Raw genomic sequence first — 13,537 nt, forward strand, 5'->3', positions numbered from 1 at the left:
TTAGAAAACGTGTTAGATCTAACATTCTAACATAAACATTATTTTTGTGCTATGTTTTCATACGTGTGAGGGTGGTGATATCATTAATTTTAAGTTTATTTTTTATTTTTACTGAAAATTTTTATTTGGATGTAAATGACAGAACAAAAATATAACATTTCTACTCAGCAGGAATGAGACCCTTACTGACTATGTATTCGTTTAATGCTTGATGAAAACAATGGTACATATTATCGTATGGGTATACACAACGTCTGTTTCCATCGTCGTCGTATATGTAGAGCTCAAATCCAGTCCAACCTTCTTTTGTACAATATGTAGCTTTATTTAAGTATGCATTTATGTAGATAAGGCAATTTTCTTCATCGCTCCAGAAATAATTTTTGTTCTTTGTTGAAATAGTTTTCGTTCCTCTGCGACCATAAGGAATGTATGCAATGAACTTTGCGTCATAAGGGATTGTAATATATTCAGGGTTTCTTTCATCGTCAATGGGTCTGTCTTTGTTAAAATGCATGTTTCTCAATTTTACTTGAGTTTTGAATAGTTCACGGAAACGTTCTGGGAAAGAGTCATAGTAAATGTAGTCGGACATGTCTTTGTAATGAAATAAAAAAATTAAAAAAAATAAAAATAAGGTTATTTTTATTTAGTGAGGACGGTAGTGAAGTCGTTAGTGAAGTCATTTATGTGTCAGATGGTTTTGTAAATATTTAAGGTTAAGTTGGTGTTATGGTTGTGTTGTAAAATATACGTTACCAGTTTCGTAAAGTGTCAAAACCGCTAAGTGGTGTACGGAGGCGCGCAGTGCCACAGTACCCAACTTAGGGATACTAACTAATATCGATAATAAAAAATCGATGAAATATTAAAATGAGAATAAATTAATAATGAGATTATAAATTAGAATTATTTCTCTTTTATTTAAAATAAAAACTTAGTTCTATTTAAATTCGATAAAGAAGTACGAAAAAGTTGTATTATACGTATGATGTTGCCCGATGTTTGGTAACACTATTGTAGAATATAAGCATATATGATAGAAAAGCAATATGCTTAATATCGAGTAATTCTAATTTTTTACGAAATTATTCAAATACATTATTTTTTAAAATGAAAAGATAAGCATACCATTATGCAGTAGTTTGCGCACATATACTATGCTGATGAAAGTTGGTCTCTAATTCGAAACTTGAGTCTGTCAAATTGACGTTCCATCTTATTTTAATCGATATTCAATACAAATGAATTCATATTATAATAGTATCTAGTATAACTAGGTATTCTATCACAGTATTTCTTCAATTTATTATAATATTTCAGCATTTTTTAGTTTCAATGCTGATTTGTTCCTTAGCTTGTAAACTATAGTTACTTTATATCTTCGGCTATTATCCTATTCAACTTAGACGTAAAAAAATTAAATAACGTATAAATATAATTTTAATGGTAAAAGATTAAATGTTTATTCCGTATGTAATGTGATTTGATTTGGATGGTAAGATAAGTTTCAGTATAGTTTTTGTTAATTGATTAAGAATTGTTGAATAAAATTCTGGAACTTCGTCAATTTCTTTGATTCCTTCTTGAAGCGTTGAAATTTCTTATTGACTCTCTTTTTATAACTTTTGAAAGAAACCGTAAAAATTGTGAAACATGCTTTTTAATAAAAAACAATTTTGATGAAAACCATAAATTAATTTAAAATTGAAATAAATTTTTGAAATCTATGATATTGAATAAAAAAATTTATAGTGTAGATATTGATATAGATATAGATGTTAATTTTAATATGATATTTGATAAAATTGTTTTTATCAAAACATACTGATAATAGGTTGACATGTAATATGATATTTTGCCTTGTAAATATATTTGGTCGGCAAAATAACCTAATTACTCTTATTTTGAGTTCACTTCCACCATTTCGTCTTATGATATAGCAATGGACTTTTTGACATTACGTGCAGATGCAACGAATGCAGAAAAGCTGGCTGAAGAGTCTGATGAAACATATGAGTTCTTGACAACAATGTTAGAAGAAGAAGAACCGCGCGCTTTGAAGTATTTCGATAAACAATGGAGAAGAACCAAAGAACATTGGATGATGTTATATCGTGGAGAAGGTGATTCCACGAATAACATTGCGGAATCACACTTTCATCAATTAAAGCAAACATTTTTCTTGGGTAAGAAAAATGAGCGCATTGATGACATCGTCATAACTCTCATCACTGTTGTGATTCCAAATGCGATTATTAAGGTTCAAGTCGCTAATGTTTTGAATGAAGAAAGAGCAGTAAGAATTCTTACAAGGGCAGGTAATCAGATTGTTGAGCAAAGAGCTTCAAAACACGATGAATGTTTGAAATTAATTCAACACATTTTGGAAATTGTCGAAAGCCGAAGGATTGAACCTAATGTCCTTATTCCATCTTTGAAGGCAATATTAAATTTGGCACAAAGAAGTTTAAAGGAAGAGTAAGCAAGATTAGATAATTTGGACTTTTTTTAAAATTAATGAATAAACAGTATATTTTTGAAGTGTAAGCTTATTTACCTGAAGCTATATTACTTAATATAACATTCAAAGTATTATTGCTATTTATTGGAGAACAAATTTATGTAATTTTCACATGAAAATTGATAAATTTGTATTTCCTTATGATAATCAATTTTTGTATTTGTAGAGAGTCTCCCTGCATGATATCAAGACTTGGCTATAAGTCTTTATCCATTTTTGAAAATTGTATTGTAAATTGTAAGAATTTCTGAATACTACTACTATAAAATATAATTGCTTATCTATGTATATTCTCCCTGCATGATATCAAGACTTGGCTATAAGTCTTTATCCATTTTTGAAAATTGTATTGTAAATTGTAAGAATTTCTGAATACTACTACTATAAAATATAATTGCTTATCAATGTATATTCTCCCTGCATGATATCAAGACTTGGCTATTAGTCTTTATCCATTTTTGAAAATTGTATTGTAAATTGTAAGAATTTCTGAATACTACTACTATAAAATATAATTGCTTATCAATGTATATTCTCCCTGCATGATATCAAGACTTGGCTATTAGTCTTTATCCATTTTTGAAAATTGTATTGTAAATTGTAAGAATTTCTGAATACTACTACTATAAAATATAATTGCTTATCAATGTATATTCTCCCTGCATGATATCAAGACTTGGCTATAAGTCTCTATTCATTATGAGTATGACCCCATTTTTTTTACAAAAAGTGCCGAATTGCAACTTTGTCCCAATCTCCTTTTTAACATGCAATTCTTACTGTTATAGCGAAACTTGTCCGATTGTAAGCCTAAATGATAAAATTGAGATATCTGTTGTGTATTGTTATAAAGTAGTATGGTTTAATGGAGTTTGATTAAGATTTATGTTCAAAATTTCATATGACGTTAATATCATTCATTTGCTTTATACTACGTATCCTTTATATAGCACATGAAAAATCATCATCAATTTTGACTTTAGGACTAAAATGCAATTTATTTGAGTTTGCTGATAAACTTAGATAATATGATAAGATAATCTAAGATATTATGATCGGTGTCTAATTAAATAATGTAATGAAACTTATTATATAAGGTTTAATCTTTGATGATTCCAAGAATTAATAGCAATTGTATACAATCAATTTCAGAACGATGTGTACATACATCATTTTCGATGTTGGGATAGTGAACATTTTTATTATACTCTTTATAGATACAAGGTGATGTGATTTTTGCATCCCTGGGATGGACGATACACCCAAAATGTCACCTTTTTGGGATAACAAAATTTTATGTGTTATTAGAGTTCTGCAAACCATATGCACAATATCTATTCAGCCTGACTTCTTGTATATAGGAGTCTGGCTGAATAGATATTGTGCATGTGGCAATATAAGTAATTCCGAGATTACCATCGTGAGCTATAGTACACTACTTCTCCTTGGTCCTAGCTCAGTTCCAAGGATATCAGTGTTCAAGGATTTGGCAAGGTCCTTCTGAAGTCTCTCATTCGATGAGAGATTTCGGAAGAACCTTGCCTTAAAGTATTCCAACTCTTGTTCTCTTGTTCCTGAATAGTCAGAAAAGTTATTTGACTACTTAAGGCAGAGATTATCCGAGGTCCCTCATTTGATGAGAGGCCTCGGATAATCTCTGCCTTAAAGTTGTACACTTGTAGTCAATTAGAATGTAAGCATACACGGATAGGACAGCTTTCTTCTGAAGTCTTAGATTTGATGAGAAGCCTCAGAAGAAAACTGTCCTATCTGATAATAAAAGGAGTTTCAGAAGCTCCAGAGCTCCCTTTCGTAAGGAATGGGAGCTTTGAAGCTCCTGGTTCGAAGATGTGCTTCGCATCTTTCATCAGCATAGGACATTTACCATCTGGGACTCTGTTGATGAAGACTCAGGAGCTCCAAAGCTCCCTTTCGTAAGGATTAGGAGCTTTGGAGCTCCTGGTTCGTAGAAGAGCTTCGCATCTTTCATCAGAAGAGGCCCAAATGGTAAATAGCCTCTGCTGATGAGCTTCAGGAGCTCCAAGGCTCCCTCTCGTAACGATTAGGAGCTTTGTAGCTCCTGAAGGTAAGGTAGGATTGCTCTGATCTCTAATCAGTAGATGCCATGCCTCATTATGGACTCTACTGACAAGAGATCAAGAGCTCCAAGGACTCCCTTTTTATCTAGTGGCATTCTTACCATTTAGTAGGATCGCTGATCCTACTAATGAAGTGATCACTTAATGTACGTTTTGAATAAATTGAATTTTTTTACAAAAATTTAGTATTTTTTATAAACATCACATATATATTATAAATACGTAAATATATTCTTTAATTCAAAAAATTCAATTCGTTTTCGGGCTGGGTATCCCAGCCCCAAGTATTCAATTTTATTCAATTTTTTAAGAATTTTTGGTTGGGATGCCCAGACCAAAACAAACTTTATATTTTGATGTGTAGATACGTATGTGTACATCATTATTGCGTTATATATTATATTTTTAATGAAAAAAATCTGATTCAAAAAAATTATCACTAATTAGTTGATAATACAAAGAAAAAATATATAAATTGTATGTTTTGAGAGTATTTATCCACATTCACTCATATGAATTTCATTAAATAGTGTCTTTTTACTCCCAAATTTATTTTGTATTATTGAAATCAAAGAAAAAAAACTTAAAAAATTTCTCGAAATTTTTATTTTTTAAAAAATTTTGGATTTTATATTAAAAACTGACACTGGGAGGACGATAGGGCTGGGATTAGAGATACCCCGCTCACTTGGGAAAAATACGGATCTATATACTCTTCATCACAAGTAATAAAAATTAGGGAAAAGAAAAGCAATGTCTTTTGGATCATTTTTAAAGTAAATGATTTTAAATTGATACATATATTGATGAGAAAGATATGTGAATTAAATTGCATGTGTTCAAGAGGTTAATTTACCATCAGGTCAAAAAAAAGAGATACAATTGCAAAACATGATGAATGACATGACACGGCACGATATAATGGCAAATGGTACTATTACGATACAAATTTCCTTAATTATATTTAACATCCATAGTTATATTGTTGCAACATGTGTTTAACATCATGTTGATAGGTTTTATACGTTAAAACTTCTCGAAATAACTTGATCCAGATATACTAATTTAATTATTTTGATTCAATATCAATATCAAACAAAAATTATTTTTTTAGATCAATATAAAAACCAATAACTTAGGCCAAGTGCTTGTACATGGATTGGAATAGCAATTGGCTTTGCATGATGGAATCACAATATTGTTAGGATATAGAGCTCCAAAGAATTCAAGATCTCTTAATTTAAATGGACTTGCGGATACAAATCTTTATCTTTCACAACATATTCTTGTGATTCGAAGTATTTGGTGAAACTAAATCCATTCAAAACATCAGAATCTTCATTTGAATTCAAGGTATTCCATTGGATTCCATCATTGGAACCGACCAAGTTTGTTTCGATTCAGCACATTATCATTTAAATGAGAACCTAATCTTGTTATTGCTTTTAATGAAATTATATTTTTTGGAATTTTTTTTCAAAAAGAAGAAAATATGATATTAGAATGAATAATAAATTACTCATATATCAAGTAAAGGAATAAAGGGAAACATAACATATTTGAAGCCAATTTTACAAAATGAAATAAAGAGAATATTGATATAAATGGTATTTTTATTTAATATAACATAACATAACATAATATAGTATATTTAGTAGTATTGTTTGTAATAATCTTCTTTTGTTTCTGGTGCTACAGATTGTTGTGGAGGAGCGCCATAAACAGATGATTGTGGTTGTTGTGGAGGAACGTTGTATGATGGAGGTATGTAATTTATTTGTGGTGTTGCTTGTTGTTGCTGTTGTGGCTGTGGTTGTTGTTGTGATGGTGGAGGAGAATAGTATGATGCTGGAGCGGTGTTGGTTTGAACTGGTTTTGGTCGATCTTGTTGAACTGCTTCAACATGATGTTCTTCGTGATAGTTGTTTGATGATGATGAAGATTTACGACAGCAGAAGAAGCAAATTGCGCATATGATGCCAATCACAATAATGACAACGATAATAATAACAACAATTGCCCATGTTGGAAGCTGACCCTTAACCAATGCGCTTCCAACAGAATCGCCTGAATTCATCTGACTGTAAGAAGAAGAATAGGAAATCTGGTAAAAATTGTATTTTGAATTCTTTCCATCAATGGCATAATTGTCATCATCTGATGATCCACTTAATTTAAATTTGATCTTGCCTGTATATTTATTACTAGAATTGTCGTTATATGTAACGGTTATAATAGGACTAGTTTTGGACAAGTCTGAAGTTGTCGGATCGTATTCTGAAGAACCATTTACATCATAAGATGTATGATAAAGATCATCCGTATCAATATTAACTTCTCCACTTGTGAAAGCAGAAACAACGCAATATTTATAATTGTCTTTTGGATCCAATTTGTATGTAACTGTACCAGAAAGTATTGTTACATAATCACAGTATGAGGAAAATCTTGAATAGTTGTAGACAATAAAATTACAATCTGGTGATCGATACGATCGTGATAATTCAAGAGTGCAAGGTGATGAAAATCAGATAGCTCTGATATCAGATAAACCAAGAATATTAACATAATCTGATCCTGCTTTTGCAAAAGCATTAATATCTTTAGTTTTAGTGAAAACTATTAATGTATTTTTAGGGATGAAGAATTCAATTCTGTCATGAATGTAACGTATATTATATCCATATGAAAAAGTCTCATAGGAAGAATCATCTGTTAGCTTATCAATGGTAGTTCCATATTTGTAGTAATATCTATAGTTAAAGTCAGTGTTAGAAGAACGTGCTGTCACATTATAAGTTGTGTCCACTGGATTTCCCCTAGTTTGATAAAGTAATGTAATTGTCTTACCGGAAATAAGTGCTGTAGTAGAGATTTGGTTAGTGGGTATGTCACCAGTAGATGAATAAAAAACATTGTTCATATCAGATTTTTGGACAGATACAGAAAAATCATCAGAATCGAAAATAATTAAATAATACTTTTGACCGGGAAACATAAAGTCATCATCAATTATATATAATTTCGAAGCCGGTTGAATCCAGAATAAAAGAGATGTATATGTATTTGGGATAAGGAAAATTCAAAAATGAAGAGTTAATGAATTTAAACCTGATATTTCATACGCTGAAGATAGGTAAGTGATCTTGTAGATTTTGCCGAATTTTTGGTCATCGATACGCATAGTTTCTGGATGATCAGAAAATACGATGTAATAATCGGCGTCGGATTTTGGTGTAAGATCGAATTCAAGGTAAATGCTTGTGCTTGATAGGTTCATAGAATGGTAGCCTGTGGAACTTACTGTATACGAATAAGCAATGGTGGTTAAAAGATTTAACATTCAAAAATGAGTAAAACGTACTCGATTTTTTAACGATAGGTTTTATTTTTTTGAAGATAAAATTTTGAACAAAATAATATATCATTCGAATTGTGTTATTTTCTCAAATAAATTAATTTTCCGATAAATAATGGCAGAACCAATTTAATGTATGTATATTACATTGGTATAGAGGTGCAATTAAATTACCATTTGTTGCCGATTCGAAATTCAATTTTCTGAAATTCAAAAAATTAGAACATTTAGAAAAGTCTATATCACTTGGAAAAAACATATTAATTTGACATTTGTTTGGGATCCAACCTTGTTATTGCTTTTAATGAAATTATATTTTTTGGTTTTTTTTCGAAAAGAAGAAAATGTGACATTCAAATAAATTATATTTGACTCATCGATCAAGTGAAGGAAAAAAAGGAAACTGAACATATTTGAAGTCAATATTTATACAAAATGAAAAGATCTCTTTCAAATATTAACCAAAAATTCAACTATTCTAAATAATCTCTTCAATAAGTTTTCAAGTATTTATTTAAAGATACTAGTTTCAATTTAAATTATTGCAAGAAAACCAATAAGCAAGAATATGAAAAAGAACTAACAGCAAACAGAAGGAGATTCATCCATTATCATGTCTTTTGAAATTAATAAAAAAAAAGAATAATCGATAATATTTTGATTTCAAAATCAAACTCGGTGAAACGAAATGCAAGTAAATTTAATCCAAATTAAGTGATGGAAATTTTATAAATCGACCTAAATCACAAATAGAGGTAAAAAATTAACCTTATTTCAGTCAAAAATTTAAAAAATTCCAAAATGGCAAAAATAATCTGAGCATAAAATATATTCAAATTACTCATGCATTTTCCTCAAAATTGGCTGAAAGTTTTTCTTGAATGTTCAAACAAACATTGCTCACAAGCATGCATAGAAGTTATATTCAAAATTTGGGGGCATTTGGCCTGTATCAAGGTAGTCAGCATACCTCTTCACAAATGAAGTCTACATTTTTCCGACTTTTTGCCACCGCAAAAATTTTTTACCACCTCATTTCGTTGACTTGTTGAAATATCTTTTGTGTTATGGTGCATTCATCTAGATAATTGTTGGAAATTTTGTGGTAGACAAAAATTTGAAAAGTGGTGGGAAAAATTTACCTGTCTTATTTTTTCAAAATGACTGGTGTAGGTATTGATCTTGGTACTACATTTTCAAGTATTGCATTCTTCCTCGAAAACAAAAACCAACCAGATGTTGTTGTAATTGACGGCCAACGCTCAATTCCTTCTGTTGTTGGTTTTGTAAATGGAGAAACAATTATTGGTCAACTAGCTAAAACTCATAAAGCAGAATATGAAAACCAAGTTATTTATGATACAAAGAGAGCCTTAGGCAAAATGTACAATGATCCTGTGATCCAAGATGATAAAAAGTCATGGCCGTTTCAAATTTCAGCAGATGAGAATGGGTACGTTCAGTATGACATTTCTGATGATGGTAAGACCATTCATAAGACTCCAGAATCAATTGCCGCCTTACTTTTGAAATTTTTAATGGGAAAATTGAACATGACTCAAACACAAAAGGTACAACATGCTGTCATTACTGTTCCTACCAGCTTTTCACGCATCCAGAAAGAGAAAATCCAAATTGCAGCCAAAGCCGCAGGAATTCAAGTTGTTTCCTTCCTTCCTGAATCATCTGCCGCCGCCATTGCATATGGACTTCTTAACAACACCGAGCAGAAGCTTCTCATCTTCGATTTCGGTGGCGGTACACTTGATGTCTCTGTAATCGAAATCAACAAGAATAACGAAGTCAAAGAGCTCGCTACAGCCGGCGACTCCCATCTCGGTGGTCGTAACATCGACAACAAATTGGCTGAGTACATTTTCGGGAAATTAGCGGAAAGTGGCAAGGATTACAGGAATAACAAGAAGGTATTATCTATTGTTCAAGATGCCTGTGAAAGAGCGAAGATTGCTCTATCAAACAAAGGTACAATTCGTGCAGATATTTCTTTCAATTTTAATCAAGAGAGCTACTCATATACAATCACTCGAAAGAACTTTGAGAAGATCAACGACGACATTTTCGACAAAATTCTACCTCCAGTTGAAGAAGCCCTTCGAAAGGCAAATTTGACTAAAGATCAAATCACAGATATCCTTGCCGTCGGTGGTTCCTCTCATATCCCAATCGTTAGAGAAACTCTTTCCGACTTCTTCGACAAAGATCCACTAGATTCGGGAATAGTCACCGACGAAGCCATTGCTATTGGCGCTGCCATCTACTGCAAGACAAAGCTCAAGGAAGGAGATGCACCTCTCGATTCCGATTCAGAATTTCTCACAAAACTCTCTGAATCTAGTTCGGACGACGAAAATGACTTACCACCACCAAGACCAGCTCCGAACCCCGTCAACACTACTCCTGCCTTCGCAAAGCCTCCTCCTGCAAGACTTGGAGGACAAATCGCACTGAAAGTCGTCAACAAAGTTCCTCATACTATATATACAAGGGATGTTGATGGATACTACGATGTTATATTTAAGAAAGGCAGCGATATGCCTGCTACAAAGAATTTGAGCTATGGAATGGCATTTACAGATAATGGAGAAAGTTTCCATGTTTTGGAAGCAGTTACAATCGAAATATTCGAAGGAAATGATGATCCGAAGAATCCAGAGTATAACTTGATTAAGAGATACACATTCACTCTTCCTAAGGATGTCCAAGGAAAACAAGAAGCAACAAAGGAAACATACAACATAGATGCTGCAGGAAACCTTAGTGTAAACTTCAAATTCCAGTTGAGTGGAAAGGAATACAAAGGAAACGTGGAGAAAGATGCACTGTTCCACAACGATGAACAGTTCAGAAATATGATGCATGATGTAAATAGACTAATGAAGCAGGAAAAAATCAATTTGTAATTTATGAGTAAAAAAATTATTTTATTAATCTATGTATATTCATTTATATGCTCTTATATCATTATGGAGAGTATAGTAATAAAGATATATCAAACCAATTGATCTCTTCTATAAAATATTTTGATAATAACTTTTTAAATGTTTTTAAATGTATGGAAATGTGTGAATTGCTGCTTCTTATGAAGCTTATTAATATATATTGCTTGCATATAAAGTGTGTCTTTACGATATTCTCATGAGAACTAAAATTAATATAATTTATCACTGTATGAATGAATAATATTCTTCATTTGACAGTATAATGTGTGTCATGAAAGCATATATGCCCACATTCTTCTATTATTCATAAAAGTTATCTGAATTATATCATTTTAAGGGTATTTTTGATTTACTTTATAACTTTAATCGAGATAACTGTTCGAATTATCATTTTGGAATTCTTTGTGAAGCGTGTTTAACTAAAATGAAATCAGATCTAAGCAAGGTGTTTGATCATTGGTCGTTCTTGAGATTGGAACTCGACTAGCCTATTGATTTTAGTCTTTTAAGAAGAGCGTGAAAGTGAAAAAAATATTCCCTACATCATTCTTTCTGAAATTCTCAGAGAAATATCGGATCATTTATGCTATTTATCTGATCAAGATTGTATCTATAACCTCCAATTAATGTCATTTATTTTCAATTGACCTTGAAATAAGGCTAATTTTTTTTCAATAAAATTTTCAATGAAGTTGAGCACAATTTTACAAAAGAAAGCTCCAGGTACAACGGTTCGAGCCACTGCTCAACTCATTGAATGTATAGATAGTGTAGACAGAAACTTTCAGAATTGCACTGATTTGTTTCTTTCGAATAATTTGATAAAAGACATTTCCAAAATAGTGCAGTTCTATAATCTATCAAGATTAATGATAGAATTCAATCAAATAACACGCACAAATGATCTACAGCCTCTGAAAAAGCTTGCAAGACTCACTGAGTTAAAAATTTTAGGGAATCCGATATGCAACTATCCTTTATATGAATCATACTTGATATACTGGTGTAAGAGATTAACATCCTTAAACGGAAAGCAAGTAAATCGCGAACAAGAAAAAAAATGCTGTTTATGATATCGAAATTTCGAAAGATATTTACTATTCAACACTTGTTTTGCAAATACTTCATATCAAGTCCTTGAATTTGGATAAAGACAAAACAATTTCAAAAAATTATTCAAATTCTCAACCAAAGCAAAGCAGAAACATTCAGAGATCAATTAGAATCGAAATCGCCTAAAGACATCAAACAGTACTTTGAATACGTAAAAAAGCTCGTAACTCAAGTCCAAAACCAAATTTCAAAAATTATTTCAGGATCAAACGAAGATTTTGCATATGATCATATCGACAACTTACCAATATTCGATGTAGCTCAAGATTTACAGTCATTATCCGAGATTTGTCAAAAACAAATCGTAATTGATTTAAATTTAATTGGAATCAACAATGACAAGCCATTTACTGAATCTCTACTTAAAGCTGCTCGCCAGAACAAAGGAGTTCTTACAATTCTTAACGATTTCATGAGAATTGCAAAACAATACCAAATCTTAAGTTCTCTTAAGAAGAAAAAGAAGGCAATAGTTAAGAATGCAAGAAAATTGTTCAGATACCACGTAGCAACAAAAGAAATCAATTTCAGAAAAATGAGACATAATATCAGGATGCAGACACATTTAGATCCATTAATTAGGGCCAAACTTGAGAAAGATCTTGATAAAAAGATCACCGATGCTCTGAAATACCATAAAACTAAAGTAATTTTTAATCCAAACGGATTATTAACAAAAGCGATCAGTAGAGAGAAAATACCGAATGATATAAAGATGCAAAGGCTTAAGAAGCGATTAGAGTTCTTAGAAGAGTTCAAAGCATGCGAAAACAGAGGATTATCTTTTGAAAAACAATTGAAGCAAGAAATCAAGTCACAACATAATGGAGATGATAGTTTACCAACTAATTCGGCTTACGATGATCTTCTTGGCCTTGGAGCTCCAAGAAGAAGGGAAATTAAAAAGATTCCAAAGAGAAAAAGGAGTTCTCAAGTTATTGAAGCTCCTCTTAATCTTCTTGATCCAAACTTGGCACAGCCAGACCAAACACAGCAGATTCAAGACCTTGCATCAGAAGTTTTGAAAGGATTTACAGAATTTTCACAAGCATTGGAAAATCAAGCACCTTCAGTTCAACTTGGTCCCATTCCAAGGCGTTCGGAGAGGTCACACAGCTTTGTTCAAGGAAAACATAATTCATTGGACTCAAAAATCGAACATCATGTACAAAGGAAATGTCCTCTGCCTTCTGTACCTCAAATAAATACAAATACTGTCTCAAATTCGGATAGTTTGTCATCAACTTCATCATATGTCAGTAGTGATCAGTTTGTTAATGATTTCCTCAATAGCCCTAGGCCAGAAATCAAGAGAAGAAGAAAACGATTATCGAGTATCTCTTTGGAATCTCCTCCACCCGACATCCTCACATAGAACTGATTTGCGATGCGTTTATTGAAATTCTAAGCTTGAGTAATTCATGTTTATGGTTTTGTAATTAGATTTTTACCAATTTTTCGAAGTTTTATTGATATTGTTGTT

The 13,537-nt window shown here is 31.7% G+C and overlaps 5 protein-coding genes across 5 annotated transcripts, besides 6 other annotated features; 3 read left to right on the forward strand and 2 right to left on the reverse strand.

Annotated features, from left to right (window-relative positions):
* Nucleotides 1-839: part of a mobile genetic element that runs on past the window's edge.
* TVAGG3_0776380 (uncharacterized protein) lies at nucleotides 161-595 on the reverse strand (the record flags this gene model as incomplete). Its single annotated transcript, XM_001285944.1, has 1 exon — nucleotides 161-595. One exon carries the CDS (start codon nucleotides 593-595, stop codon nucleotides 161-163), a length of 435 nt encoding a protein of 144 aa, XP_001285945.1.
* Nucleotides 840-1,286: 447 nt separating the features above from the next.
* Nucleotides 1,287-1,336: a mobile genetic element.
* Nucleotides 1,337-1,686: 350 nt separating this feature from the next.
* Nucleotides 1,687-1,735: a mobile genetic element.
* Nucleotides 1,736-1,937: 202 nt separating this feature from the next.
* Nucleotides 1,938-3,282: a mobile genetic element.
* Nucleotides 1,946-2,485, forward strand: TVAGG3_0776420 (MULE transposase domain-containing protein; the record flags this gene model as incomplete). The annotated part of the gene is made up of 1 exon (XM_001293515.1): nucleotides 1,946-2,485. One exon carries the CDS (start codon nucleotides 1,946-1,948, stop codon nucleotides 2,483-2,485), a length of 540 nt encoding a protein of 179 aa, XP_001293516.1.
* A 930-nt stretch (nucleotides 3,283-4,212) lies between the features above and the next one.
* Nucleotides 4,213-4,283: a mobile genetic element.
* Nucleotides 4,284-4,306: 23 nt separating this feature from the next.
* Nucleotides 4,307-4,610: a mobile genetic element.
* A 1,664-nt stretch (nucleotides 4,611-6,274) lies between these two features.
* TVAGG3_0776450 (amelogenin-related protein family) lies at nucleotides 6,275-7,015 on the reverse strand (the record flags this gene model as incomplete). Its single annotated transcript, XM_001297495.2, has 1 exon — nucleotides 6,275-7,015. One exon carries the CDS (start codon nucleotides 7,013-7,015, stop codon nucleotides 6,275-6,277), a length of 741 nt encoding a protein of 246 aa, XP_001297496.2.
* Nucleotides 7,016-9,113: 2,098 nt separating this feature from the next.
* On the forward strand, nucleotides 9,114-10,986 carry TVAGG3_0776460 (ATP binding; the record flags this gene model as incomplete). Its single annotated transcript, XM_051246155.1, has 1 exon — nucleotides 9,142-10,902. One exon carries the CDS (start codon nucleotides 9,142-9,144, stop codon nucleotides 10,900-10,902), a length of 1,761 nt encoding a protein of 586 aa, XP_051081630.1.
* Nucleotides 10,987-11,635: 649 nt separating this feature from the next.
* TVAGG3_0776470 (uncharacterized protein) lies at nucleotides 11,636-13,441 on the forward strand (the record flags this gene model as incomplete). Its single annotated transcript, XM_001307570.1, has 1 exon — nucleotides 12,467-13,429. One exon carries the CDS (start codon nucleotides 12,467-12,469, stop codon nucleotides 13,427-13,429), a length of 963 nt encoding a protein of 320 aa, XP_001307571.1.
* Nucleotides 13,442-13,537: the final 96 nt, after the last annotated feature.

Source organism: Trichomonas vaginalis, chromosome VI (assembly GCF_026262505.1).
Source record: "Trichomonas vaginalis G3 chromosome VI, whole genome shotgun sequence".
Lineage (NCBI taxonomy): Eukaryota > Parabasalia > Trichomonadida > Trichomonadidae > Trichomonas > Trichomonas vaginalis.